At 59.0% G+C, this 27,998-nt stretch overlaps 1 protein-coding gene and 1 long non-coding RNA gene across 4 annotated transcripts; one reads left to right on the top strand and one right to left on the bottom strand.

Moving 5' to 3' along the window:
* The first annotated feature begins 301 nt into the window (after positions 1-301).
* Positions 302-26,972, top strand: STRA6 (signaling receptor and transporter of retinol STRA6). 3 transcript variants are annotated; one of them, XM_073877355.1, is made up of 19 exons: positions 302-343; positions 6,455-6,592; positions 10,039-10,105; positions 10,418-10,581; positions 11,697-11,836; positions 12,428-12,451; positions 12,629-12,795; positions 14,152-14,274; positions 16,543-16,610; positions 16,724-16,800; positions 17,072-17,133; positions 18,063-18,225; positions 21,450-21,525; positions 22,597-22,730; positions 23,891-24,008; positions 24,092-24,193; positions 24,953-25,116; positions 25,350-25,499; positions 26,099-26,972. In XM_073877355.1, exons 2-19 carry the CDS (start codon positions 6,486-6,488, stop codon positions 26,266-26,268), a joined length of 2,076 nt encoding a protein of 691 aa, XP_073733456.1. In that variant the 5' UTR covers positions 302-343; positions 6,455-6,485; the 3' UTR covers positions 26,269-26,972. The 3 variants fall into 3 exon arrangements, with proteins under 3 accessions (XP_073733456.1, XP_073733455.1, XP_073733457.1); XM_073877354.1 differs by lacking the exon at positions 302-343 and adding an exon at positions 3,186-3,221; XM_073877356.1 differs by lacking the exon at positions 302-343 and having other exon boundaries at positions 6,048-6,592; positions 11,766-11,836.
* On the bottom strand, positions 23,870-25,142 carry LOC141370034 (uncharacterized). The gene is made up of 3 exons (XR_012373718.1): positions 24,947-25,142; positions 24,398-24,609; positions 23,870-24,002 (listed from the first exon to the last, which is right to left on the bottom strand). It is a non-coding gene; the product is annotated as an uncharacterized lncRNA (long non-coding RNA).
* Positions 26,973-27,998: the final 1,026 nt, after the last annotated feature.

Below are 27,998 nucleotides of genomic sequence, written 5' to 3'. Positions count from 1 at the left end.
GTGGGGCCCAGCCTGGCTGAGGGCCTGAGCTGGAGAGATGGGGGTGGGGTGGGCTTCTCTGATTCTGCACAGGCGGGAGGCCTGGGGTGGGGGGCAGGAGGCCTGAGGGGTGGGAGGAGGGGCAGGGCCAGAGCCGGTGGGAAGGAGGGAGCTGCTTTTCTGGGAGAAGGAGATCAAACACCTTCTAAAGCAGGTGCTGGGGACCCTGCTCGGGACCATCTGCTGAGACTGCACAAGCAGCCAGCCCTCCGGGATCCTAGCCAGGGCTGGCACTAGCACTCAGAGGAGGAGGCCTCAGTTGCTGGGGAGCACCCTGGGGCTGGAGCCAAGCCTTGCGGGCCAGGTAGGACCGGACGAGGAGAGTCCACAGGGGCAAGGCACTTCGGCGGGGACAGGGCCCCAACAAAGGCTTGGAGGCCGGAAGGTGGCAGGACGGTAGCGGGGAGCAATTCTGAGGGATGAAGTTGGAGACCTGGAGATGGCTGTACTTGGGGGACACTGGGGAGCTAGTGCCGGCTCCAAAGACAGGGAGACAGACGTCCGAAGAGTCAGGTCTGAGTACGGTTTGCTGATGGAGAGCCCTATTCTGCAGCCAGGAGGGAACAAGAAGAGAGAACTCAGAGAAAGAGAAAGAGAGAACTCAGGGGATCTGTCAGTTCCTCAGTGAGGAGGGAGGGCAGCATGAAGGCTACATCTCAAGGCCAGACCATGGTGACACCACGCCAGGAAGGACATGCCAGGAGGGGAGAATCTGGGGCTCCTGTAGCTGGGGGAATCTTCATGGCCTTCTTGCCAGTCCTCCTTTGAAGGCAGGAAACCCTCTGTAGCATCTTGACGTTACCACCCTCTTCTTGATTGCCTCCCCTGATTCGGGGCTCACTCCTCTGTGAGAGTAAGAAAGCTACCTTTGTCCCGGGCTGAAATCTGCCTCCCTAGCTTCCCTCCTCTGAGTCAGTTCTAGCCTAGCTCTCTGGGAGGGGAGGGACATGCTGCTCCCTGACACAGATGGCCACCTTCCTCCTACCCCTCACCAGGGTCTACACTCACGCCAGAGCCGTCTGGCCCAAATCCCTCATGTCCGATGATGTTGGTGGTGCGGGGGACAGGAGAATTCCAGGAAGGGCAGGTCAGGTGATGCTTCCGACGCTCCCTCGTGGCAAGGGAGATAGGAGGTAGAGAGCTAAGAGGTAGAGAGCCATCCACACTCTCCCCTCACGAGCTTGGCAGCCAACAACACGCCACTGAGCGGGGTCAATCTGTGTCTGGGGACAGGTTAGGCACCCGTGTCAGTCGGATACAAGGGCGCCCTGTCGATGGGGGCAGACCCGGAGCTCACTGGCCTGCATGGGGTTGCACCTGACTTGGCTGCCTCTCCACGGGAGACCCCATGGGCAGGACCCAGCTGTATAGGCAGGCACATCGGCCATCGCCCCGCCCCCCGCCCCCCCTCCCCCCCCCACCACCCCACTTCTGGACCTAACATCCCTTGGCAATTCTCTGCTGCAAAGCTGGGGATTAGGGATGGTGCTGAGACTCTCTGAGGTGTCACTGAAGTTTGGGTGTTGTGCAACTTTTGGGGGGATGTGTCGGACTCAGAGAGCCCAGGGCTGGGGTGGGAGCATGGCAAGCAATGGGGGTCTCTGGACCTTCTGCGACTACTCACTGTGGTTCCGACCATCATGCTCCAACCTGTGCTTGATTTGCCCATGTCTGAGGGTCCTTGGAATGGGACCAAGGTTCTGAGCTGTTTCAGAGGTTCTGGTACGATATTGACGTTCTGGGGGCTCATGGGGGTGACAGTGAGGTTCCAGGAGTTTTTGTGGTATTACTATAATTCTGGGGATATTGCTGAGATTCTGGAGGTGCTCTGGGGGATCGGGGAACCCTTGGGGGTGTTTCTGAGATTTGGGGGATGCTGCTGGCCTCTGGCCCACTGTTAGCTCCTTTTAAGCCTAGCACTTTGCCCTTTGAAGATTTTGATAACCACAGGCTGCTGAAGGCGCCACGTGGGCCTCTGTTCCTGGACGCAAACATTCCTCAGATTTATTCAACTTGAACAAAAACATGGGGAGGAAGGAAGCCCTGTCCCAAAGCTTTCATGGGCCAGCTCCAGCCCTAGGGGCAGAGCAGAGCAGCTCAGTGCCAGGCCCAGGTAGCAGATGGCCTTTGTCTTCTCAGGACCCAGAAGCTTTTTGTGACCCCTTCTTACAGTGAGCAGGGCTTAGGCAGCCCCCAATCTATGCCCCACTGGGAGCCCCTCAGGTATTGCTACTAGCCTCTTCTGAATGTACCCACATGGGCTCACGCAGACCACACCAGACCCGCACCCCTGCCCTGTCTTCTTGCTTTCCAGACTCCCCTTCTTAGCTCTCCTAAGGCACCTCATTCTTACTACCATGGCTGACCCTGTCTGACCTTGGGGTCCTGCTCCAGGCCCCCTCCTCCAGGAAGCCTCCAAGACTGCCCAAGACGTCTCCTTATAAATCCCCCTCCCCACCTCTCTTCTCGGAACTTCTGCAGTCGGTCTCTGAAGTCCCTCCACTCTCCAGATGGCAGGTACCAGTCTCCGATTCTTCTGGGTGTCAGTCACCCTATAAAGCCAACTCCCGTGGGTCAGCTGTGGACTCTGCTGCCAGGTGGAGAAATTAGTCAGGAGCACATCATTCGCATCTTTCTCTTCTCAGTACATTTCCTGGCCTGCCTGCAGCCTGGCCAGGTGGCATCTCTCCTAACACCTTGGCACCAACCCTCCCATTTTCCAGATGCAAGCACCAAGCCATTCCGGCTCCGAGCTGAGGAGGTACTTTGGACTCAAGAAGTGGGGTCCCCCTCCCAGCCTGAGCTATGTAGCCCCCCAGTATCCATGGTTCTTCCACCTGGCCTGCCTCCCTCCCTGCCCCCACCAGCGTGGATGGGGGAGCAGCGGGGGGGGGGTGGGGGGTGGGCAGGAGGGTGGGTAGAAGACGATAGGGGACACCTGGGTCGTCACAGCCTCTGTGGCTTTGACCTTCTCGCTACAGCCAGTGCCTGGTGTGCTGGCTCCACATTCTTGGGCCATGAAGTCATTGAGGGCAGGGAGTAGGGGCCTCAGGGAGAGCAGAGCCCATAGTCAAAGCGAGGCTGGAAGCCCCACCCCTCCTGGGACAGAGGAGGGGTTGAGACCCAGAGAGGCCGAGGGAATCCCTCACAGTCACACAGCCAGCCCCAGCGTTCAAACCCAGGTAAGGCTGCGTCCCTGACCGGGGCACTTCCCACTGCCATATAGGAACTATGTTCTTTCCCCCTGGGCCTGCTCCTGCCTGTTGCCAGTGTGGCCTCCATCAAGGTGCTGCCTTCTCTCCCCCTGTGCCCACACCCAAGCAGAGGGACAAAGCTCACATTTTCTTCACCTCTGGTTGGGGCCTCCCTGAAGGCGGCCTCTGCATCTCCCCAGTGAGGAGGGAGGTGATCTCATGGGCCCTGGGATGTCCCCGGGGCGGCCGCTAGAAGGCATCCACTGCAAGTCCCTTTGGGGGTGGAGCGGGGTTTGGTGGGGGGAGAGGTGCTGTGGGGAAGGGATTGGGTCAGGGACTGGGTCTGGGCTCAGCTGGGCCCCTTCCTGCCAGCCTGGCTCAGCCCCTGAGGTTGATGGAGCCTTCTTCAGGCAGCCTGAATGTCTTTCCTCAGTGCCCAGCTGGGTACCCCTCTCTTCCTCCAGGTCTCTGCTCACACGTCACCTCCTCTGTGAGGCCTTCCCTGACCATCCAGCCTAACGCAGCCACCTCCTGTCTTTCTGTCTCTTCTCTCGCCCCACGTTATTTTCCCTCCCAGCGCCATGACACGTTTGCCTCCCCACTGCCCCCAGCACCTCTCTTGCTCATTGCTACATTCTCAGCATGTAGAACCTTGCCTGGTGCATAATCGGGATGCAATCAACACTTGTTGCGTAAATGAATGAATGAACAAACCAGACTGGGGAGGCTTCCTCCAGGGAAGGAAGCAGTTTCTGACAGGCAGAGTTGCCAAGTGATGGACATCGCTGCCTTGTGTAGAGGGAGTGAGCTCTCCATCACAGACTGGACTCTTAATTGTTGGAGATATCACCAGGGGGATTTAAGATCAGATAGAAGTTAATTGCTCTCTAGGCTGGAGGTCCAAAACTCCTGAGCAGAGAAGTGGATGCAGGGCTCTGGTGTTGGAGCAGAGGGCTCTGAAATGCCTGGCTGGAGACACACACAGTAGCCTGCACAGGGCAAGCCTGTGGAGGAGTGGTGGTCACTAGAACGAGCAATGGCTTGGCCAAACCCAGTTCATAAAGTCCTCGTCACCCGAGAGCCCCATACTGTGTGTGCACCAGTGGAATAAGGGAGGAAGAAGAGAAGAGGCAGAGTTCTGCCCCCCGGACATCACAGCCAGGCTTAGGAGGCTGGATTCACCCCAAGTTCCTGGGAACAGATGGGCAGTGTGGGCTCCTGCATTGCATCACAGAGAGCTCAGGTTCAGTTCTGAGTCAGCTGCCACTGACAACTCTGTGGGGGTGGGGGGCTGGGGAGGGGTGTTCTGAGCCCTCTTCCTGGAAGAGGGTCATTTGGGAAGGAGCGGGGAGAAGCCAAGGCCGACAGAGCACTCAGGCCCTAATCCTGGAAGGCCTCGTGGGCCTGGCTACGAAGTTTGCATGGGGAGCTTTTAGGATTTCAAGCTCAGTCTCCATTGAGCACCCCCTCACCCCAGGGGGCTGTTCCCTCTATCAGGATAACCACTTCCTTTTCTCCAACTCCCATCCTCAAGACCCCCACCCTCTGCACAGCTGACTTTTCCTTGCCCTCAGATCTCCATGAAAAGATTTCTTTTTTCGAGAACCCCCCCATTTTTTTTGGACCAAATTCAGCTTTCTGTGGTATACATCATCCCTTTGTAGACAGGAAGACTCAGACTCGTGGTTATTTACCTCCTCGTCTGTGTCCCCACCAAAGCATAAACTCTCACATCCCAGGGCCCAGAATAGTGCCTGCAACTTAGTAGTTGTTCAGTGAATTTATGCTAAAAGAATAAATGGATGAATGCCTTTAGAAAAAACACTTGTGGAATGAGTGCCTTAGCTGGGGGGTGTGTGTGGCCCAGGGCCCCTTGGGGTATTGGAAAGACAGGGACCCTCAAATGTTCAGGGGGCCTGACCCCCACCCAGGGACAGGCGCCTGAGAAGGGATCACTGTCTTTATCTGCATCTTGTCTCCCTTCCAGAGCTGGGGCCGGGAGGGGGAAGGGAGCCAGCTAGGGGTACAGCTTCGGGGGGGGGGATGGAGAGGGATCCCCAGCCCCTGCCTGGGCCCTGCCTTCCTCACCCTCACCCCATGGCATGGGAGGAGCCGTGGATAGGAGGGGTTCTTCTTGCTTACCCGTGGGTCTGGTTTGTGTTTAGAGGACTAATCTCCGCCTCATGAGGGTGAGTTACCTCCTTGTGAAATCAAGTTGGAGAAACTAGAAGTTTTTACCAGTGAGACGCATGTTGCCTCCTTCATGGAAACCCGGGAGAAGGAGTGGACAGGCTCCCCCTCCCTGCCTCCGCCCCTGGTCCAGCCCCAGCTGCCTCCTTGGGTTGCCGAATGCTGGACTGTGTGTGAGGCGCCCTGCAGATGCAGAGGGCAGGGGTGTGGGTGCTTGGGGGAGGCACAGGGGGCAGGTATGTGTGTGCAGCCTGGTGCCGGACCCTCCTGGCCACACGTCTGCAGGGCTCAGGCCACCAGTGGAGCTGGGGCCTCCTTCCCTAGGGGGGGACACTTTGTCAGGACCATGATGTGATCCCATCACTGAGGGCCAAAGGAGGCAGAGAGGGGCAGGCTAAGGCTGGGGGTGGGGTGGGTTGGGGGGTTGTCTTGGGGGAGCCGAACAAAGAGGGGGATTGGGCTGACCCTGAGGGCAGGAGGGACCTGAAGCCCAGCTGGGAGGGTCCAGCTGTGTTGGGCCCGCCTGCTGCCCGCCCACCCTTTCATCTCTGCAGCTCCTTCCTCCCTGCCCTTCCTTGAGTGTGTGTCTGTGGGTCGTTTTGGGTGGCTTTGGAGAGGGGGGAAGGAAGGGGGGGTTCTCTGTGGGCAGCTTGGATTGGACAAACTTTCTTTGAAAATGGGCCTTTGCACAGAGGCTGGTGGTCAGACGAACAGGCAGGTGCTCTGGCAAGAGCCCCAAAGACCCCGAGGGCCGCCCTCTTCCCAAGGGGAGAACTCCCTGCAGGAGCGGCGGGCAAGACGGGGCGGGAAGGGACGGGAAGGGACTCGAGAAGCCCTTCCCCTTTTCCCTGTGCCAGCGGGTCGGCCCAGGCCCTCTCTCCCAGTCGGGCTTTTCCCAGAAAGCTAAAAGCAAGAAAGTAACCTTTAGGATTAAACAGAAACGTTTCTTTGTTTGGGTTTCTTTCTTTCTTTCTTTTTTTTCTCCCTAAGCCTCTTTTCACATCTGTAGTGGTTTTTCCCCACTTGTCCAGGGGAGGGGGGGCAGAGGAGAAAGGCCGGAGAATGTCGTCCCAGGCAGTGGGCAACCAGACCTCCTCCGGGGCCACGGATGACTACTCCAACTGGTACATCGATGAGCCCCAGGGGGACCAGGAGCTCCAGCCAGAGGGGTAAGTCTGTCTGCCAGCAGAGTGGGGTGTGGCAGAGGTTACTGTTGGGGGGATGGGGAAGGCCCTGGGCAAGGACTGCTAAGATGAATCGTGCGGCCCCTTGCTGTGTGACCCCCAGCAAGTCACAGCCTCTCTGGGCTTCAGACTCCTGTTACTGGAGAATAATGGCCCTGGCCCCAGTGTTGATACTTGAGGTGGGGGTCCTGGGCCAGACTGTCCCTTCAAAAGCACCTATGTGGTTTGTTAAAAATACAACCTCCTGGGCCTTCTCCTTGCAAATTCAGATCCGTCCGGTCTGGGGCGGCTCTGGCCGGTAGCTGGGATGCAGCGTGCTGGCTGAGTGGTTGAGGGAAACTGGGCCTGCCTTCAAGGGGTTCCTGGTCCCCGTGGTGACCTCCTGGGGTGCGGTGGTCACCAGCTGTCAGGCTTTCTGGGTAGCCCGGGGCAGGGGGAGGCCTGAGGAAGAATGCCTGGGCGGAGGGTCCTTGGGGAAAGATGCCCAATGCCTTTGGCCAGCTCTGAGTCTCCATGAAGATGAGGAGGCCCTTTCTCTTTTGCAGGAGTGCTCAGGTGAGCCCAGGGGAGGGAGGCAGCCTCGGCCCAGTCCAGTGTGGCCAGAGGGCTCGGCCCACGGCTCCCTTTGCCAGACCATATCTTTGTCTAGTCTGGGCACCCCGGCCGAGGGGCTGGGCCTCCCTGGGCCCCATGTGCTGCCAAGGACGCCTGGCCTGTGCAGGCCCCAGAGCCCGGTTCTCCCCTTATTGTTCCCGGCCCTCGCCCCATCCCCCACCTCCCTGCTCTGTCTGAGGGTTTGGGGAGCTGGAAAGGTGAGGCTGGGGGGTGGGGGTGGCGGAGCCAGATGTGCACACATCTGCTCTCCATCAACAACCGAAACTAGAAAAGGAGAAACGTTGGTGTGCCCCTCCAGGGGCTGGGGCTGTGGCCTGGCCAGGCTTGGGTCACCGGCAGGGACAGAGGCCCCAGCTAGGCCTCCTGCTGGGAGGACTCAGGGCGCTGGCCACCTGGTCGGCAGCTCTGTGTTGGCAAGGCTTTTCGCCGTGCCCTTCTCTGGTTGCTCCGGACAGCCCACAGGCTCCCCTTGTCCCTGCTGCATAGTTCTGGAGTGGGAGAAGCAGCAGAATGGGGAGGGGCCCAGGACCCCATGAGGATATGGATCCTGACCTGGGGTCAGATCTTAATCTGCAGCTGTGTCTTCGGGAGCCTCGGGGCCCGGGCATTGGCTGGGGCCGGGCTCTTCAGATATGGCCTCAGAATGAAGCTGGGTACGTGGCAGGGCCCGGGCAACGGGGAGCACTGACTCTAATGTGTGAGGCATCTGGAATCTGCAGCTGCCTTCCCCCACTGCAGGGAACAACAAGGTTTGTTTTTGACTCTACTTACTTGGCCAATCCAAGTGGCCTTGCTTGTCCCCTCAGTGCCACCCCCAAAAGTGGAAGCTCAAGGGGAATCCCAAGGAGCTGAACTTGGGCCCACCTCTCCCTGAGTGAGTCAGACACCCCAGGGAGATGGTGCACTGAAGCTCCGAGCGCTCCTGATGGGGGGCCCCCCCCGCACCTCGGTGTGCCCCCAGCAGGCTGGTCCGGGCTGGTGGGCACCAGTGCTAGTGGCCGGCCGGACTCTGTCTCCTGGTCACACTTGTCCGGGTGCCCTCATGGTGGAAAGACCTGGTTGAAAAGATTGGGAAGGGAGTGAGTCTGATGGGGGTGGGCTGTGTCATGTGGGGTCTTCTGTGGGCACGGGACTGATCCACAGAAGCCCAGCTGGCCCTTTCCTACCGCCAGAGCCCCCCGACCTGGTCATGTACCCAGCCTGACATCTGCCCACATGGTGTCCACTTATCACTAACAGCCAGAGCCTGGGGACACGAATGCCTGTGGCAGCCGTCCAGGATGACAGCCACCTCCCCACCACTTCACGGGGCTGCCTGGGGAATTGGAGGCTTCCCTCCTGGTCTGCCCTCCCAGCATGAGGCCAGCACCAGGGTCACTGGCAGGCCCTTCTGCTGGGGGGGGCAGGTGGCATGGGGGTGGGTATCAGGGCCCGCACCCCAGACAGTCGGCCTTTTCCCTCTGAGTGGGGCCCTCTGTAGGCTCCTGCTCAAAGACTAACTTCTAGAAACAGTTGTCCTGCTCCCTCTTTGTGCCAGTGTCCTCACCACTCTGCAGTCCGGCCTCTGTCTCTGAGTGTCTGAGACCGAGCCTCGCTTCCTTGGCTACATGTGATTCTGGTCCTCACCTCTCCTCTTGGAATAAGGCCTAAAACTCTGCAGTCATTCTGGAAACCCCCTTCCCTCTGCTCTTCCATCTCCAGGCATCTACATTCTTCCTCCTATACATGTCTGAGGTGCAGCCTGTCATCTCCCTTCCCCAGTCGCTGCTTACATTGAACTCCTTGAAAATGAGTTTTCAACCGTTTTTGATGTACAGAAATGACACTTTCATATGGTTCAACTTAAAACTTCCTTCCATACTCCTTACCTCTTCCCTCCTGGTCAGAGGAAGGAAGCCAGATGACCTTAGTTCAAATCCTTACTCTGCTGCTTGCCTGTGTGATTTGGGCAAGATACTTAGCCTCCCTGAGCTTTGGTCTCCTTGTCTACACAACGGGGACAATAATAGCATCCACCTCGTCAGTAATACCTGAGTTAATACAAGGAACAAACAGCGTCTGGCACGTAGTCAATCCTTAGTAAGTACTAGTTACTGCTGTTATTATTCAAAATCTCCCCAGATCCAGAACACCGGCCTGTTCCAACACCCTCAATGGCTCCCTAGTGCCTCCCATGCCTTCTGTGACCTGCTCCCGGCCTGCCGGCAACCTTATAGACTGCAGGCAAACGGAAAGCCTTGCCTGGCCCCAGCCATACCGTCAGCTGCCTGTCACTTCACTTCTTCGTGTTCCTCCCTCTGCACGGAGCTCCTTTTGCCCTTCTTTGCCTCAAAAGATGCTAACCATCTTTTAAACTCACATCAAATGCCACAGGGCAAATCGTAGGACCAAACACTCGATTGCTCCACCCGGGCAAGAGGCTCCGCCACGATTCTGAGAAAGAGAGGTCTGTGAGGCCTAGAGCAGTCAGAGGCTTCCTGGAAGAGGGGGGAATGAAGTGGCCTTGAAGGCTAGGAAGAATGGGTGAGAGAGAAGAGGAGCCGGGTTGAGCTGGCCCACTCTGTTTCTGCCATGCCTTCTCCTGGGAGCCCCCCGTCTCCTTCAGCCCTGTAACCTCAGAGCGTGGCATGGGGCTTGGCGCACCATGAGGGGCATGGAAACCCTGGAACGAGCCCTAGAAGGTGGAGCTGGGCCAGCTTGCAGAGGAGAGATCGGAGTCTGGAGGGAGGTGGCGGGCAGAGCTCCAGGGTAGACAGCCTGGAACCCCAAATCCGGCTACACACCCAGGCCTGAGCCAACCTTCCCTTGCTCTGCAGAGTGCTGCCCACCTGCCACCCCAGCCTGCTGACGGGCCTCCTCCATGCCGGCCTGGCCCTGCTGTCGGTGAGTCTACCCTGAGGCCGACCACCTCTTGCCAGACTGGGCAGGGGGACTTGAGCTCCCTGCTGGGGCTGGCGAGGGGGGACCCCAGGAGCCCCAATTCTGGGAGTTCGCCCAGGGTGGGGACCCAAACCAGGATGCGGGCCAAGTCCAACCTCTCTGACTTTTGTCACCCTTCTCTTGGCCAGTCGGCAGTCTGCCGCGTGATCGTGCCCGGGGAGGTAGGGCTGTCCTGGGTGCTGAGGCCGAGCCCTCAGACTCGGCCCCTCGGGGAAGGACTGGGCACCCAAGGCCTGCTCTGTGCTCTCCTTTCAGATCCTTGCGCTGCTGTTGCTGGCTGTGCTCGTGAGGTGCCGCCGGCTCCGACCCCACCACGGGCCCGGCAGGCTTGGACTGCCCAGCTTGGTGCCGAGGCTGGGGCGCCCCCACTCAGGTGGCCCGGCTGATGGGGCCACTCTGGGACGGTGGGGGTTTGTTAGGTACCTAGAAGCCAGCTGTGGCCTCAGTAACATCCCCACTTCTCTCAGCCCGGGGCTCTCGCTGCCCCTACCTGGATCCCCAGGTTTAGGCGGGAGCCCCAGAGGGAAGGGGAGGGCCGCACTCAGGCCCACCTGCTCCTGTCCCAGACCCAGGAGACACCAGCCCAACAGGGCCTGGCTCCAGGACGCATTTCCTCAGGTGGCCCATGGTCTGGACAGGCGATGGCCATCCTGTGCCATCTTGACCCTCATTTCCCTTGAGGGCATCACTTGGACCCTGATGCTTAATGGCAGATTATGAGGGACTGATCTCCAGTCCCCATGGCTAGAACTTTCCTCCCCCGTCTCCTTCAGTCCTATAACCCCAGAGCCTGGGACAGGGATGACCCTGAGATGGAACTGGGCAGGCTCATATGGGAGAGATCAAAGGGTTGGGGGAGGTGGCAGTTGGAGCCCCAGTGTAGACAGCCTTGCCTCCCAGGCCCAGGCCATACACCAAGGTGAGTCCTGCCATGATGGTTTTGTGGAGAACTAGCCTGGGTTTCTGTCACTGGTGGGCCCAGGTAAGAGTTTGCCCTGCCTGGGGGTGGGGGGGAGGAGGGGGAGAAGGAAGCGGATGACCTCAGGGCATGAGGTCAAGCTGGACAGACACAGAGGGTCTGAGTGGCCTGCCCAGAGGGCCGATGCCTGGGACAGCTGTGCCCGCAGTCTGCCCTCTGCCTTGGGCCACACCCAAGCCAGGGCCGTGGCTGTAGCGTAAGGATGTTGTGACTCTCCGAGCTCTCTGAAGATTTGCCAGCCCAGTCAGACTGATTTGTGTGGAGGCAGCTGTTTCCCGGGGCTTCCAGGGTGGGCGGAGGGAGCAGCGCTTGGGCCTGTTCCTGCTGTGTGAGGGTGGGGGCCGCATAGTTCTTGAGTCACTTTGCCCCAGGGCCCAGAACTTGGGACACAGGAGGCACTCCACAGATAGTTGTGGAATGAATGGGTAACGGGGCCTTGGTTTCCTTCTGGAAAGTTTCCATCTTTACCTCCCTGACAAATGGAACACGGCATGGGTTCGTGGGGGTGCAGGGCCCGAGCAATGCCCCTCTGTCCTGCCCCTGTCTCTGCACCAGCCCCGTGGATTTCTTGGCGGGGGACACGGCCTGGACAGTGCCTGCAGCTGTCTTCGTGGTCCTCTTCAGCTCCCTGTGTTTGCTGCTCACCACCAAGGACCCGCTGCCCTTCTTGCCCTTGGCTTCACCCCCCAGCCGAGGTACCCAGCGCAGCTGAGGCCCTGGGGCTGGACTGGTGGGCTGGGCTGGGTGGGCGTCCAGAGCATGGGGCAGGCTCTTCCGTAGTGAGTCAGGTATCTCCCATCCCCGTCGTGAGCCACCGCCAAGAAGATGCTGTCCCGCGGACCTCCCAGCCGCACCACACGACACCTGCCCTTCGTTGGTCCCAGCTATCAGGTCACGGCTGCCCTCTCCACCCCCTCTGTTCTTGTGCCAACCCCTCTCCCAGAACAGCTCAGGTCTCTGAGAGTGAAGGACGGTGGGCAGGAAGTAGGAGGGGTTCTGGACAATTGAGCTGGGCTCAAGGAAGTGACGGCACAAGGACAGTTGCCACCAAGAGGAGCCACTGTCCTCAACATGACCTCTTTAGATCAACCAGCCCTCACAATGACTCTGCACGGTGTGGGTGTTGGCGCCATTTCACGCCGGAGGAGGCTGAGTGTCAGGGGAGGGAACAATAGGAAAGTCGGAGCTCAGTTTACTGACAACAGACTAAGCACTGTGCTAAGCCCTGTACGTCTACCTTCTCGTTTTGCCTTGGCTAATGTAGTACCATTATTTCCATTTTACAGATGGAGAAACTGAGAGTCCAAGAGGTAACTTGCCCGAGATCACAAACGCTGGTACTAAGTCAGAACCTGAATGTGAATGTGGGGCTCTTGCTCCCTGAACCAGCCGAGGGGCTCAGAAGCGGGAGGCAGGAGAGGGGCCTGCGGGGGGCCCCACATCTGCCTCTCCATCACGTGGCTCCCTCTGCCCATCTTGCCCTCCAGGGTCTTGGAAGATCATCGCCCTGCTCTATTACCCTGCCCTCTACTACCCTCTGGCCGCCTGTGCCACAGTCAGGCAAGGAACCGCACAGCTGCTCGGCAGCATGCTGTCCTGGGCTCACCTTGGGGTCCAGGTCTGGCAGAACGCAGAGTGTCCTCAGGCACCCAAGGTAACCACTGACTCACAATGGCCTGAGGCAGAGGGGCATGAAGGAACTGCATAAACCGGTCAGGCTCCTTTCCTCTTATTTATGTGCTGGACTTCTGTGCTGCCTTCTACTCTGCACCGAATTCCCCTCCTGTGAACGCAGGCCCTTCCAACCTTGGGCACTCTGTGGCAAGAGCAGGGGACAAGGGAGCTGGGCCTGCCCTCAGGAGCTTCCAGTCTGGGAGGGGGCGGGGAGGAGGAAGGGGCCGAGGTGGAGGAAGAGGAAGCCTGGAATCCCTCCATGATTGATTCCGCAGCCTTCCTTTGGCCAGGCCGGAGTGGGAGTGAAGAGATGGAGGAAGGCGAGCCCTGAATTGGGGGGATGGACTGGGAGGGCTGAAAAGAGAATTCTAGAACCTCAGAACCTGGTTCACTGACTGCTGGCTGGGAGTGCCCAAAGGGTGGAGGCATAGGCCTCAGCCAGACAACCTGAGTTTGAACCCAGCTTCTTCCTCCCTCCCTCCTTCCCTCCCACCCTCCCTTCCTCCCACAAATGTATTTGAAGCACATACTCTGTACAGGGACATTTCCCAGCACGGTGGGAATATAGCTGTGAACAGGACAGATGAAGTCCCTAGCATCCCAAGAGCTGCCTTTCCAGAAGGGAAGATACAATAAATAAATAAATATACAGAAAGATGCCAGGTGATGCTAAGTGCTTTGAGGAAACCGTGTCACCATTCTGAGACTCAGTTTCCCTCCCTGTAAATGGAGTGGATACCACCAATCCTCCAGGGTAGAGATGAGGATTAGTTGGTTTCTTTGAGAGCAGAGACTGGGTGGGTCTTTTTCACCATCCAGAACCTGGCACATACTAAGCTCTCAGTGAAAATGTATTGAATTAACAAATAAATGAGTGAAAGCAGAAGGAGCCCAACCCTGGGAAGGCCTCAGTGCCAGGAGGTAGGGCTTGCACTTCCCTGATGCCCAGGTCACAACTGTACACAGTCAATATTAGGCCTTTGTCTAATTTTCAGGGGCCTGTGCCCAGAGCCCAGGGACAAAGGAACATAGCAAGGGGGTAGCCCCGGTTTCAGACCCCACGGTAGCCCCCTGGAGCAGGGAGGAGGGGATTTCTTCTAAGGGCTGTGGGAGTCCAAGAGCCCGGGAGAGGGGGAAGCAGGTCCGCAGGGCCTCAGAAGGGGAGTGGGAGTGTTTGTGCTGAGTGACCCCGGTAGGGGGGAGCATGAGAGGACCGGAAGCCTCAGAGCACCGTCAGCCAGGTGGGAGTGAAGTGGGAAGGGAACTGGGTCCTGGTCTTCTGTCAGGGGAGGAAGGCAGAAGGTAGGTGTATCTGGGTGTCTGTCTGTCTGTCTAGATCTACAAGTACTACTCCCTGCTGGCTTCCCTGCCTCTGCTTCTGGGCCTCGGATTCCTGAGCCTTTGGTACCCGGTGCAGCTGGTGAGAAGCTTCAGGAACACGGCAGGAGCGGGCTCTGAGGTAAAGGGGCAGGGCTGGCCTGGGCTCCTATTCAGCCCCCAGGATGCCCTGAACTCCTGCACGGCTGTTGGCTCCCTGTGCACGGGCACAGCACATAGTAGGTGCTCAAAAATATTTGCCGAGTCACCAAGTGACAGGCTAGTCCTCCCTCCTGGAGCGAAGGTTAGGCCAGGCCCTCGGCTGGCACCCGGGATACCTGGGGCACCCAGCTGCATGCACAGCGGGGAATCAACGGGGGGGTGGACCAGAGGTCAGGGCAGTCTGAGGTCTTCTTCTGAAACACCGAGGCTCCAGCTGGAGAAATGAGACAGGCCGGGAGCTTGGTGCCTCCGAGGAGCTCTGCAGATGCCCATGAGCTCCAGGAAGCTCCCAGGGCAGAGTCGCATTATGAATCAGTTCTAGGCTGCGTATGGTTTGATAAAGTCGGATAAAGGGGTGGGCTGGGCGAACTGAGGCAGGCTGGGGGGGCCTTCCTGGAGGAGGTTGACTTCAATAGGGACCCTGAAGGACAGGGAGGATCTGGAGCAGGGAGAGAATAAGGAGAAGGTGTTGCAGGTGTAGGAAAGAGGAGTAAAGGGGCAGACACGGGTTGTGTCTGTTTTGTTCGCGTGTAATTTGTAGCACTGGGCGGGTCTTAGCACATGTTAGATAATCAGCAGCTATTTCTGAAGTTTTAGATAGATGGGTGGGTAAATCATAGCAAGAGAGAATTCTTACCAGACAAGGCAATCTTATTAAGAAGCCTTCTAAGTGCCTACCAAGTGTCAGGCCCTGAGCAAGGGACAGTGGACTCAGAGCTGCCGACCCCCAGGGGCTCCCAGGGCACTGGGGGAGATGTGGGCAGCAACAGATAGTCCCGGTGCAACGTGAGAAGTGCAGCTGGGGTCCAGCCCACGGCCATGGGTGAGGGCGGAGACAGGGGCAAGTACTCTTCTTGGTGGGAGAGGAGGAAGAAGAAAACCACCCTACAGAGGCCCTCAAAGGGAGGGGGACAGCCTCAGGAGAGGCTGAGGACCCAGGTGCCAAGGGGCTCGGTTACTCTTCAGTCAGGGAGGGTGAAGGCAGGGCTCGCAGTGTGGCCTAGAGGACAGAGCAGCGAGCTGCTGGTGCCAGGTGCTGAGAGACGAACACTGGAGGTGGGCAGGTGCGCGGGGGGCGCACGCGCAGTCGTGGGGATGTGGTGGGTGGCTGGACCGGGCGCCTGGGGCTCAGGAGGGGGGCTGGGATGGAAGCCAGAGAGGTCCCCTGACGAGGGAAGGAGATTGAGGGGAGAGAGGCCTGGGGGCTCAGGTCCTCCAGTGGTCGCCCTGGGTCCTCCATGCGCCCACCCGACTCTGGGTTTGGTAGCAGTAGGACCACAAGTGCAGTCACTACTGGCCTCCTGACATTCACACTCCTCTGGGGAAGCCTGATGTCCCCTCATTTTTACAGTTGGCTCAGAAGAGGGGAGCGGCTACCCCAGGGTCTCCAGTGCACTGGTCACATCTCTACCCCCTGGGCCCTCTCCCTCCTCCTCCAGGGATCTTCGCTGCCTCACCTCTCCCTCCAGGCATGCCTCTCCTCCCGAGAAGTCCTGGAAGAAATAGAATCCTCTTTGGCCCTGGGGCAGAGAGGTTTAAGCCTCAGAGGCCCCAGTCAAGCTTTGAGCTGACCCACACCTACCCTGGGTGGTGTGCGCGTGTTGCCATGGCAACAGGTGACAGGCTTGTATTCTCCTAATGATCAGGGGCAAGGGCTCACCCCACCTTACCACGGGCCTCTGGCACTTAGCAGGCAGCTTACGGCCTGGAATGTGGCTTAGACAAACCCGGCCACCCTTGTGATCTCCCTGGAGTGTAGCAAGAGAGGCCTGGGGGATGTGACCTGGAACGGCCCCATCCTGTGTCCTGCTCAGGGATGTGCCCATGGGACCTAGGCTTCCTTCTGCCCCAGTCTCAGCTAGCCGAGGCCAGGGGGCTGGGGCGGGGGGCGGGGGAAGCAGTGAGCAGATGTGACTAAGTGAAGCAGGAGAGAACTGGACACAGCCCTTAGGATGAACCGCTCAGTGCTGAGTGTTCTTAGGAGACTGGTTAGTCTCCTAGTTGTGGAGGAGAAAGGGCAGCTTTGGGGGGCATGGACCTCATCCCCACAGGCTGGCTCTTCTCTACACCCTGCCACAGCCAAGAGGTTTTTATGGAGCACCATGTGCTCACTGTGACACCCTGACCAGGGCCCCAGGGATGGCTCCAGGCAGGTCTCATCTGCTCGTCCATCTGTCTGTCTCCACAGGGGCTGCAGAGCAGCTACTGTGAGGAATATCTGAGGACCCTCCTTTGCCGGAAGAAGCTGGAAAGCAGGTGAGGTCCTAGGCAGCTGGTGGGGCAGAGTGACAAAGAAATCAAACTCTGGGGCTCGGGCCCAGGGCGGGGGCTTCTCCTGAGGGCACCTGCCTGCCTCTGTCTTTCTGCAGCTCCCACACCTCCAAGCATGGCTTCCTATCCTGGGCCTGGATCTGTTACCGAAACTACATCTACACTCCACAGCGAGGTATGGAGCTGTGGTTAAGAGTGGCAGGTGACCTCACCCACGCCTCGTGCAGAACAGCTGCCGTGGAAGGCCAGCTCCCGTCCCCCAGAACCCCCAGAACCCCTCAGGAGGAACAGCCCCAGCTGGGGACAAGGGGAAGCCCCTGGCCCGGCTTTGGTGGTCCAGGGTCCTGCAAGCCCCAGCCCTTTACCTGGGCCCTTTCGGAGGGAATGGGGCTCCCAGGCCTGGGTGGGGCTGGGGCTTACCACATCCCTCCTTTTGGGGACTGCAGGATTCCGGCTCCCTCTGAAGCTGGTGCTTTCAGCCACCTTGACAGGGACAGCCATCTACCAGGTAGGTCCTGCCCCTGTCATGCCATTTGCCTCTGGACTCCCGCCCCCACTGCCAAGCGTGGGACAGCGTAGGCCCAGCCCCACTCTCCAAAAGCCTCAACAACAGTCCCGTCCAGCTGCTTCTGGCCTGCCCAGAAGAGAGGGGGGCGGTCAACTCTCACGGGGCTCATGTAGAGTCAGAACATGAGCTTTGGAGTCATACAAACACGGGTCTAAATCCTTGCTCCATTATTTACCTCCTGTGTGACCCTGGGCAAGTTATTCAACATCCCTGAACCCATTAGCTCAGCTGTAAAACAGAGGAAATAGAATTACTTTCCTCTTTGAGCAGTTTGGGAAGGTTTAGACAGATTTGGCTAGTTCGGAAATAATATGCGTTTGAGAAATACTCCCCTCCATTGCCACCCCCAGAAAACCGAAAAGCCCAAATCCTGGGAGGTGGGTATAATTTGTCTCCATTTTACAGATGGGGGAAATTGAGGCTCCGACAGGTGAATTTGACTCGGCCAAGTTCCTCTAGCTAATACCTCAAGGTAGTCAAGATGTGAACCCAGGTCCATCTAGCTTCAGTGCCTGAGATAATCTATAGGATACTTGGCTTTTGCCAACGTGGGAAATTGGAAATCTTCTATTCCACAGCTTAGATAGATGACTGATAGGTAGACAAAGGTGTAGATGGACAGTTGTGCCGTTTGGAAGCACAGCTGGGGCCTGTTAGGCTGAAGTCCTATCTCTTTGCAATGTGCTGGGGAGGACGCTGCTTCGGGGCCGCGAACTCTGATGGGTGCTGGGCATGGGGACGCAGCCTGCGCGCTGCCGGAGTTTCTGCCCTGAAGTCTCCCTGGGAGCTGAGGAAACACTTCCTCTGGGATGGGGGCCTGGTGTGAGCACAGCCAGGTCCTGGCACCTTCCTTGTGGGGGCTCTTCCAGGTGGCTCTGCTGCTGCTGGTGGCCGTGGTACCCACCATCCAGAAGGTGAGGGCGGGCATCACCACGGACATCTCCTACCTTCTGGCCGGCTTCGGGATCGTGCTCTCAGAGGACAGGCAGGAGGTGGTGGGGCTGGTGAAGCATCACCTGTGGGCTCTGGAAGGTGAGGCCTCCTGGGAGCCCCGGAGGGCGCCCAGTGGGGACATGAGCCGGATACCCCAGCTCAGTTCCAGCCTGCCAGGGACATGCGGGGTGCTCTTGGGCATGTCCCTTCCTCTCTCTCTGGGTCTCGACTGCCTCCCCTCCAAACTGGGGTGGTCACAGCTTCCAATTCCAGGTCTCTGAGACCTGAAGGAGTCATCTGAGCGGCCCCTCAGCTCATGTGGTGTCTCCCACCCCCAGCTCCAGTGTCTGCTCAGCTCTCAGGGCAGGGGAATGGGCAAGGCCTCGGGTTGTGTGAGCTGAGGGGACAGCCCCTTGAGCCTTGCTGAGGGGAAGGAAGGAGGGAAGGAGGCAGTGGTGTGGGACACTGGGCTGGATTCTGAGCTAATCACCATGGCAGGGGGCATGGGGTTGGGCAGGGAGACGCTTCCTGTCCCCAGTCCCTGTCCTCCTGGGCCATCTCCATTCTCCTTCCTTCCCTTGACAATGAGCCCCCCGGGCCAGGAAACCATACCAGCCTCCACTTCTGGGGTCTGATGCCTCCTTTAGCCCTTAGTCTGGTCATCCACCTACACCACCTCCCAGGTCCTCCCAGTGGCCCCTGTGGAGGAGGTTGAGAAATATCCACACCTGACATGCGGGGAAGGATTCACTTGGGGTTGTACAGCTGGGCAGAGTGGAGTGAAGAGAGGAACACGGTCTCCTGACACCTTGCTGGGGCTCTCTCCACCATCTTGAGACAAGGTCTGGTGGTCAGGAATCCTGGGGCCTGCAGCATCTGCTGACTTGGAGTCCCCAGGAGATTTCTCTAAGTTGGCCGCAAGCCGGACCGCAGGCAGGAGCCCACATGGCCCACCTCCGCCCAGGGTCAGCCTCCTGCTTACAGCAGCCCTGTTTGTCATCAGTCCTCACTCACGTCACAGGAAATGAGGCTCAGAGCGGGAAGTGACCTGTTCAGGATGGTGGGCTTTGCTTCTACCCCCCACACCAACATTTAACATCACATGCTGCAGTTTCCAAGCCTCAAGGCCTCCACTTTGGATCTTCTTGGATTCAGGCACCAAACAGAGCAAGCAGTGTTTACTTTCCTAGTCCACAGATGAGGAAAACTGAGGCCCAGGGGGATTAGAGCTATGCCCAAAGCCACTCAGCAAGCCAGGGTCTGAACTGAGATTATATCTGGGCCCAGGGGCCCTTTGATGTCTCCTGAGCTTAAGGAGCTAATGTCTTCTGAACACTGAGAGCTGTTTTAGGCTGCCCACTGGGCACCTGGGCCATAAGCCTGGCACCGCTCACAGAGGGCTCAGCCTCTCAGTCAGGCAGACTAGATTAGAACTCCTGTTCCATCACTTATAAGCGGTGTGACCTTGGGCATGCCACTTCACTTCTCTGGGCTTCAACTTCCCTACTGCAAAAGGTGTCAAAGCTACAAAGGCAGCCTTGTCCCTGAGGCCCTCCATCCCGTGGGGGAAGTCAGATCTACCTACCAAGCAGGGTCCCAGAGGAAGCAAAGAGCAGGAAGATTTTATGCGTACCGGGGTTTGGAGAGATCCAAGTTTGGAACCAATCAAGGGAGAGAAGAGCAGGAGGTAGATGGATGAAGATCAAAAGCCAGGCCTGGCACCAGGGGGGCTTGCTCACCCTTCACCCTGTGTTAACCCGTTCACTCACCTGTGCAGGCTCAGCAGGCAGTCCCCTCACCTGGCAGGAAATGTCCAGGACGCCCTCCTGCTGCTGCTGAGCTCGCTCCCGAAGGGCAAGTGGGGCTGAGCAGAGCTGCACATGCCCAGTGCTCTCTTCTGTAGCATTGTTCTCGACCCTGGCTGCGCCTGAGAATCGCCTGGTAACTTCTTTAAAATCCCGAGGCTCAAGCTTCTTGCTGGACTCCAGAAGCGCTGAGGGTGGGTCCCCACCTTTAGGATCCAAACAAGCCCACCTTGTGATTCCCATGCAAGCCTAACTTTGAGAGCCGCTGCAGCAAGCACTCGACACCTGCCTGTGGGTTGGTTGATTTCAGTCAATTGCTGATTGAAATGAGTCCTGAAGCCTCTGTCTTTGGAAAGCCCCCAGTGCGGTGGTTCTCAACCCAGGCTGCACGCAGAACTACAAAAGCTAGGGACTGGGTCCCACACCCAGAAATTCTGACTGAATTGGCCTGGGGTGCTGCCTGGACCATGAGGGGTTTTCACAGCCCCAGGGGGCCCTGCTGTGCTGCCAGTGCCGAGACCCCGCTCTCCAGCACCGAGGCTACGTGGGACTAGTGCGTGCCTCTGCCCGTGGGTTTGCACCCACTCCCGAGGCTCTGGATGGGACACGGGCACCAGCAACACTTCCCCTGGATGACTGATGAGATCAGGGGCAGGCACCAGGGGCTGATTCTGGGTCTGCTTGGAAACAGGCGCAGTCTCTCAGCCCATCACTTGCCAGCAGTGTGACTGGTGGGTCAGGCTCTCTCGCTGAGCCTCCCTTCCGGGTTGGCCCAGGGCCTCTTCGGTGGGGCTGTTGTGGGGGTGCAGACCGAGGCGGGGTGTGGATGGAGGGCGGGAGAGCTGCAGCCTCAGATCCCTGCGAGGCCTCAATACCTCGGCTGCTCACAACGCCCTGTGCATTCTCCCCTGTTGCTGAGGATGCAGCAAACTCATTATGTGTGGGCATGGCAGGGGGGCAGGGAGCTGGGCAGGAGGGGCCACCGCCGGAGGAGATGGGTAGCAGTGGTCACCTCCCTCCTTCTGAAGGACACAGGCCACACTGACGTGGACTCACACCCTCTGTGGGCCCACACATGACATGGGGTTTATGGCCCATGTCATGCGGGGAGCTGGGCAGCCAGGCATGAGCAAGCCAAGGCTGGGAGACCAAGGGGTCCCCTGAAGGCCACACGGCCAGGAACCCAAGGAGATGGAGGCAGTTGCCAGGTCGGATGGCATCTCTCTCTGGGGATCACACAGCAATGGAAGTAGCGAGACAAGGGTGGAGACCAGGTCTGCAGCCTCGGAGCTGGCCTCTCCCTGTCCTGGACACCACGTCACTGGGCAGGAGGGGAGGGCTGAGATTGTTGGGTTGTACTGCATCGGAGAACGAGGTGGGCGGGGGGGGGGGTGGCAAGGGGCCTCCGCTCAGGGCGGGGGGTGGGTATGGGGCAGGACTAACTCCCACCCAGGCACCCCCCCTGGGGGCAGTTCAGGGGCTCCCACCTCCTGCTTCGCTCCCTCTCTACCCCTCCAGTTTGCTACATCTCGGCCTTGGTCCTGTCCTGCTCGCTCAGCTCCCTTATGCTGATCCGCTCACTGGTGACCCACAGGTCAGTGGCAGGGTCTGACCCCCGGTGCAGATGTGGGGAAGCGGTGTGGGAGCCCTGAGCCAGGAGGCCTGTGGGGCAGGGCCTGGGGCTGGACGAAGGGAGAGCCACTGCAGGCCCAGGTTGTCCCTGTGTCCCCCGCCCAGCTGCCCCGTGGTGGGTGGGGAAGGTGGGGCCTTCCTGTCTGGTGGGAGTGATACAGGGCTCAGCTGAGCAGGGCTGTGGGGTGGACTTGGCCCTCTGAGAAGGGACCGCTGGGCAGACTGATTCAATGGGGAAGGCAGCCTGGAAAGCCAGCCCTCCGCTGGGATCCGAAGAAGAGGCAAGAGCTGAGGGAGGGAGAGGGCACTCCGGGGCCGGAGGGACTGTGTAAGAAGCAGCAGCAGGGGTGAGGCTGCCACACGCCAGGGTGGGTGTGGTGGTGACCTGGCTGGCGCTGGGGCACCGAAGAGGCTGTGATGGGCCACTGAATGCCAAACTGTCTCGCTTGCCCTTTCACGGGGAGTGATATGGAGTTGAGTTGTGAGTGGAGAGGGAAAGAAGGTTCTAGTTGTGAGCAGGGTGCATGGGAAGGGGAGCAATGTCAGAGAGTGCATTTGCCAGGCCCCAGGGTTTTTGCGCAGGGATCTCTTCCCCCAGGGTTGGCCCTCCTTTGGCTGGCACTCAGGCCCTCAGGCCTCTGCCTGCCTGGAACCTTGCCTCCTGCCCTGGTAGCTGATCTCCGAGTCACTTTCCATCCCTACTGTTGTTTCCTCACTTTTCTGACTTGGCTCAGGTTTGAGCCTTCGCCTGAACTTGTCTCCCTTGATCCCGGCCTTGCCCCTTACCTTGCTCTGAAACTTACTCTTATCATCCCTTAAGACTCTACTCAGATACCACCTCCTCCAGGAAGCCCTACCTGACCTCCTAGGCTGGGTTAGTAACCTCTGCAGGGCTCCCACAGCCCTTGGCTTTCCTGTCCGTGGCCACAGGTTGTAAGTAGACAGGGAGTCCCACCAGAGGAGGAATCTAGGGAGTGTGTGTGGTCTCTGAGATCCCTGCCTTCCTCTCCCCTCCCCCCCATCCCCCAACCAGGGCCAATCTGCAAGCTCTGCACCGAGGGGCCGCCTTCGACCTGGGCCCCCAGCCCCAGAGTCCCCACCCCTCCCGCGAGGCCATATTCTGTTGGATGAGCTTCAGCGCCTACCAGACGGCTTTTACCTGCCTTGGTGAGCCCCCCTTGCCACCCCACCTGGCTGCAGCTGGCCCCAGAAACTGGCCCCAGTTTGGGAGGGGAGAACACCCAGCAGGTGTTGGCTGTCCCTGGGTGTCTGCCTGTGCTGGGGCAAACTCTGGGGCGAGAGTAAGAGGGGCCCACCTTGCCTTCTCTGCCTTTAGGAGGCTCGCTCAGGTTCGGGAAGGGGGGCGCAGATGCAGAAGCCCCTGGGGAAAGGATGCCCCTCACGTGAGGATAGCCCCTCAGGGCCACCAGCCGTTTACACAGAGGGTGGACCCAGGGCTGCAAGGTGGGAACTTCAAGGAGGCATATTCCTGCCTGTATAAGAGAGTGTTATGCCGCAGTGGGCTGCCTCGGTGGCAATGAGATCCCCATCACCGGGGATATGCAAGCAAGGTTCTGTGGTCACTGTTGGGGCTGCAAAGGGGATCCTGCCCTGAGAGAGTTAGGTTAGATCAATTTCCAGGACCCCTCCTACCTCCAAGTTTCTGATTCTTCCCAGGGGCCGTACAGTGAATAAAGCCCTCTGAAATGTGAGGGGCCTGGGGTCAGTGTTGCAAAAAGTGAGGGCCAGATTCCCCTCCCTGACGGTTCCTTCAGTTCTCACCTCCCTGGGGGAAGAGGAGAAGAATGATAAAGGAGAAGAGGAATGACTAGTACAAAAAGTTGTAATTCCTCATCTTGGTAGATTTTATACCTCCCAAGCTCTTTTACATGCATTACGCCGTGTAAACAACTAGCCAGTTGTTTCAATAGACGGCTTTCTGGGGTCAACTCTGTGTCAGTCTCTGGCCAGTAGGAATGCAAACATTAATCTAAAATGCAATCTTGTCCCCAAGGACTCAGGGGCAATTGGGGGAAAATAACGTTTGCAGAGCACTTTGTGGTTTTCAAAGAGTTGCCACAGACATTACACTGGATCGTCCCAACAAGCCTTCTGAGGTAGGGGCCACGACCCCATTCGACAGAGGTCGAACCGGAGTTCAGAGAGGTAGAGGAACTTGCTCCAGCTGGCACAGCTAGGCAGTGGGAGAGCAGGGATCTGCATCCAGGCTTGCGCCATTCCTAAGCCCTTGGGTTCCTGGGAGTGCCAGGGTGGGCTGGGTCCCGCAGAGCCTAATGTCCGTCCCCCTGCACCTCCCCATCCTGCAGGGCTCCTGGTGCAGCAGATCATCTTCTTCCTGGGGACCATGATCCTTGCCTTCCTGGTGTTCATGCCTGTCCTCCATGGCAGGAACCTTCTGCTCCTCCGATCCTTGGAGTCCTCATGGTGAGAGAGGCAAAGAGTTGAGGGCTCTGGGACCACTTCCCAGAGGGCTACTAATAGTGACATCCTCCCCACCCCACCTGCAGGCCCTTCTGGCTGACCTTGGCCCTGGCTGTGGTCCTACAGAAAATGGCAGCCCACTGGGTCTTCCTGGAGACTCACCATGGACACCCGGAGCTTACCAACCGGTGAGGAGGCTCCCCCCTGGGCTGTGGTTCCCCCCAGGACCTCAGCCTCTCCTTCGGTGTCTTTCTTGTTGTGTCTTTCTCCCTCCACTGCCACCTCTCCCTTTCCTCTCTCTCGGGAAGCCCAGTGGGGAGTAGGAGAGCTTGCCTTACCCAGACGGAAAGGGAACAGTGGCCCAGCCTACTCGGGAATACTTCTCTGTTCACCTGTTACCGTATCAGAAATATGAGCCACGGGCCTTTCCTGCTTTGGGGGTCAGCACTGCTCTCCCCTGGATCCTCTGTGTCTTCCAAAACCCTGTGCCTCTCCCTTTACAGGAAGGAGGTTAATCGAAACATGATTTCCATGATAGGTGGAAAGGCTGTGGGAGCCAGGCCACTCAGCGCCAGGAGGGACTCAGAGTCGGTGGACAAAGGACCTAGAGGAGGGAGGTGGGAGACAAAGATCCGGGCCATAAGCCCCAGGTCTGCCACTGACTAGCTAGACAGCCTTAGCTAAGCCACCCGATCTCTCTGGGGCTCGGTTTCCCTTCTGTAGAAGAGAGAGTACCACACCCGCTCCCAGGTTGGTGGGGCGCAAGCTGGCTTGAGAGAGCAGGCCCAGCACAGGGCAGGGTGCTTTGAAGGTGTACTCGATAAATGGTAGGTCGTCAATAAACACACAGCAGCTGTGCTCATCCACGTCTGACCCTGACCCTGAGGAAGGCTCTGTGTGTGTGTGGGAGTGGGGGCAGCCTCGGCCTTTTCTCTCCCCACCCACAGGCGAGTGCTCTACGCAGCCACCTTCTTCCTCTTCCTCATCAACGTGCTGGTGGGCACCATGGTGGCCGCTGGGCGCGTGCTCCTCTCCGCCGTCTACAATGCCGTCCACCTTGGCCAGATGGATCTCAGCCTGCTGCCGCCTCGAGCAGCCACTCTCGACCCCGGTAAGGTCACTGGGCAGGGGCCAGGAGCAACGGTGGCTCAGGCCGTTCAAGCATCGAGGGAGGGTCTGTCCTGACCTGGGCCACGTGGCACTGTCCCAGAGCCTGTCTGTGACCCCGTGGGGCGGGTGTGGGCAGTGGGCCCACGTGCGGTGCATGCGCCATCTGCTCGGGGGCAGGGTGCGTGGGAGGGGGGCCCTGCTCCCCCCAGCACCGTCGTCCTCCACCCCTCCCAGGCTACCACACATACTGCAGCTTCCTGAAGATGGAGGCCAGCCAGTCACATCCGGCCACGACTGCCTTCTGCGCCCTGCTCCTGCAGACCCAGCAGCCCCGGCCTCCCCGGGCCCCCCAGGATGGCCTCAGACAGGGGGAGGAAGAAGAAGGTGCACCTTGCCCCCGGGGGATGGCGGGAATTGAGACCACCCCCTTCTCTAAGGGACGAGGCACGCCTCCTCCCCACCACATGGGATGCATGTCCAACGTACAACGTAAGAGTGGCAGGAAAATGCTTACTTCCTCTCTCCCTCTGAGGCCTGTGGGAGAAAGGAAGTGAGAAGTTTCCTGGTCCCTGTCAGGGTGATTTTTTCCCATGATACAAACACACCCTGTCTCCCTCTCCCCATTCCACAAGCGTGCACACACACCCCCTTCTCACACACAGAATAGATGTCTCCCCGCTTCCTCCCTGCCTGGAAAGTGTGTAGTGGGGAGGGGGGCACTGGGCTGGCTGTCCCAGCCCTTCCTCCAGTCCCTTCCATAGAGCTGTCCCCTCCCTTTTCTGTCTGCCACCAGCAAGATGACATCCTGAGCCCTTACAAACACCCCTCTGCAGCCCACGTTTCTCCCCACCTCCTGCTCAGTGAGCAGGCCCCTGGAACACCAGACCCCCCAGCCTCCCCAGCACTACACGTGGGATTTTCAGACTGCTTGGGGCGTGGCTGGGTGTTTGCTGAGTCACTCACAGAAAGTCTCCCCTTCTCAGGGATGCAGCTGCTGCAGACCAAGGACCCCGTGGCCAGGGGATCAGGGCCCAGGGCCCGCCAAGGCAGGGCCCGCTGGGGGCTGGCCTACACGCTGCTGCACAATCCGGCTCTGCAGGCCTTCCGGAAGAGGACCCTGTCGGGTGCCCAGGTCAACGGAGCCCAGCCCTGAGGGTGGGGAAGCCACCGTGTCCTTGTCTGTGCTGGGGTGCTTCCCCCCCCCCCTCCAGCCCCCTCCCTCCAGCCCCCTCCCTCCCAGCTTCCCCAGCATCCTCCCAGCCACGGGAGCCTCTGGGCCCGCGAGTTCCCGGGATCGGCATCAGCTGCCAGCACCAGAAGCCAGGGGGCGCTGTGGTTGGGTGGAGGTCTGTCCCGCAGCTGCAGCCTCCGAAGCGCTCTGGTCTGCCCCCTTGGTCTTGGGAAGCCCACGCGCGCGAGGGCTCTGGAGGAAGTAATCAGTGGTTTCGGCCATGGTCTGGGAGGCAATGGAACTGGGGTGGCCACCTCCAGGCCCCTCCCCAGGCTGGCTCTGCCACCAGCCTGAGCTCACGCAACCTTCTCCTGACTGGGGTCGGTGAGTCAGGCCAGAACAGCCTCACATTCCAGCTCAGCCCCACCTCAGCCTTGGATGCACCACCACGGAACCAGACACAGAGCTTCCTCTCTCCTCCAGCTTCCCCCTCTCCTCTCTGGGGCCTCGTGCCTTCCTGTGAGGCAGCCCAGGAGGAAGCCATGGGCTCCTACGGGGCAGCAAAGTCATGGCTCCAACCAGGCCCCACACTGAGCTGGCCACACTTGAGAGCCCGATATTTTTGCAGTTGGTATGCCTTTAGATATTATGAAAGAGGTTAGTGTGCTCTCTGTAATAAACTTGTCCCTGAGAAACAGTCCTCCTCCGGGGCGGGGTACTTGGGGGAAAACTGCCAGTAAATCAGCACTGCATTTATGGGGCTTGGGGTGGGGTGGGGTATTCTGCTCCCATGTGGGGCTGGCCATGCGGTGTGGGACAGAGGAGGACCCATAGCCATATCCCTTTGGGGTGGTAGAGGGCCTGGGGACCCTATGGCGCCACCCCTGAGCTATGTGGACATTGCCTTTGGAGGTAGAACTTTTTCTGGGTCCTCAAGAATGGGCAGGACTTGGGGAGGGGGGATTTCAGGAAGACGGGGAGCATTATGAATAAAGGTGTGGAGGCGGTGGGGAGGCACAGGGCGGAGCTGTCCTAAAAGGAATGGACCCCATGCGTTGCGAGGGGGGGTCCCTTCCCTTGCTGGGGACTGGTGGAGGCGGGGGATGTGTGACTCAGGGTGTGGGCTCCACTGTGGGCCTGGGGGCTACAGAGGGTGGGGAAAACATGGCCACTCCACAGATCTGGGTCAGTGGGGCCTTGAGAAACGTCTACACAAATCGTGGAGATCAACCTCTCTCCTTGCCCCCATACCTGCGCCCCCACCACAGCCTCAGATACACAGGAAGCAAGGGGTAGGGCCAGGGAGCTCACACCCACCTTTAAGGCTGCCCATGAGGAGAGCAAAGAGGGCAGGCCCTGATCCCACTGCAGTCCGCTGAAAAATGTCTTCCTGGCCCCGTGTTGGTGACTGACAGGGTCACAGGGATGAGAAGGCAAACTGGCTCTCTGCCCTTAACAGGGAAACAGACAGAGTAGAGTGTGATCAGGCTGGGACACCGGATGCCCAGGGCTGTGTGAGCCAGAGGAGTGGACCTCATCCACACTGGGAAGTAGTGGGAACGGCATCCAGGAAGGCTTTCTGGAGGAGGTGGTGCTTGAACCGACTTAGCCAAGGGAGAAAGAGGGGAAGTGCATCCAGACCAAAGGAACGACATATGTAAAGGTGCAGAGGGTAACACATCACAGACGGTTAAGGGGACAATTAATCAGCA

Source organism: Callorhinus ursinus, unplaced genomic scaffold (assembly GCF_003265705.2).
Source record: "Callorhinus ursinus isolate GAN/ISIS: 27379988/994484 unplaced genomic scaffold, GSC_fseal_2.0 scaffold25, whole genome shotgun sequence".
Lineage (NCBI taxonomy): Eukaryota > Metazoa > Chordata > Mammalia > Carnivora > Otariidae > Callorhinus > Callorhinus ursinus.
The sequence above is the reverse complement of the archived record's forward strand: the minus strand, read 5'-3'. Positions and strand labels throughout refer to the sequence as shown.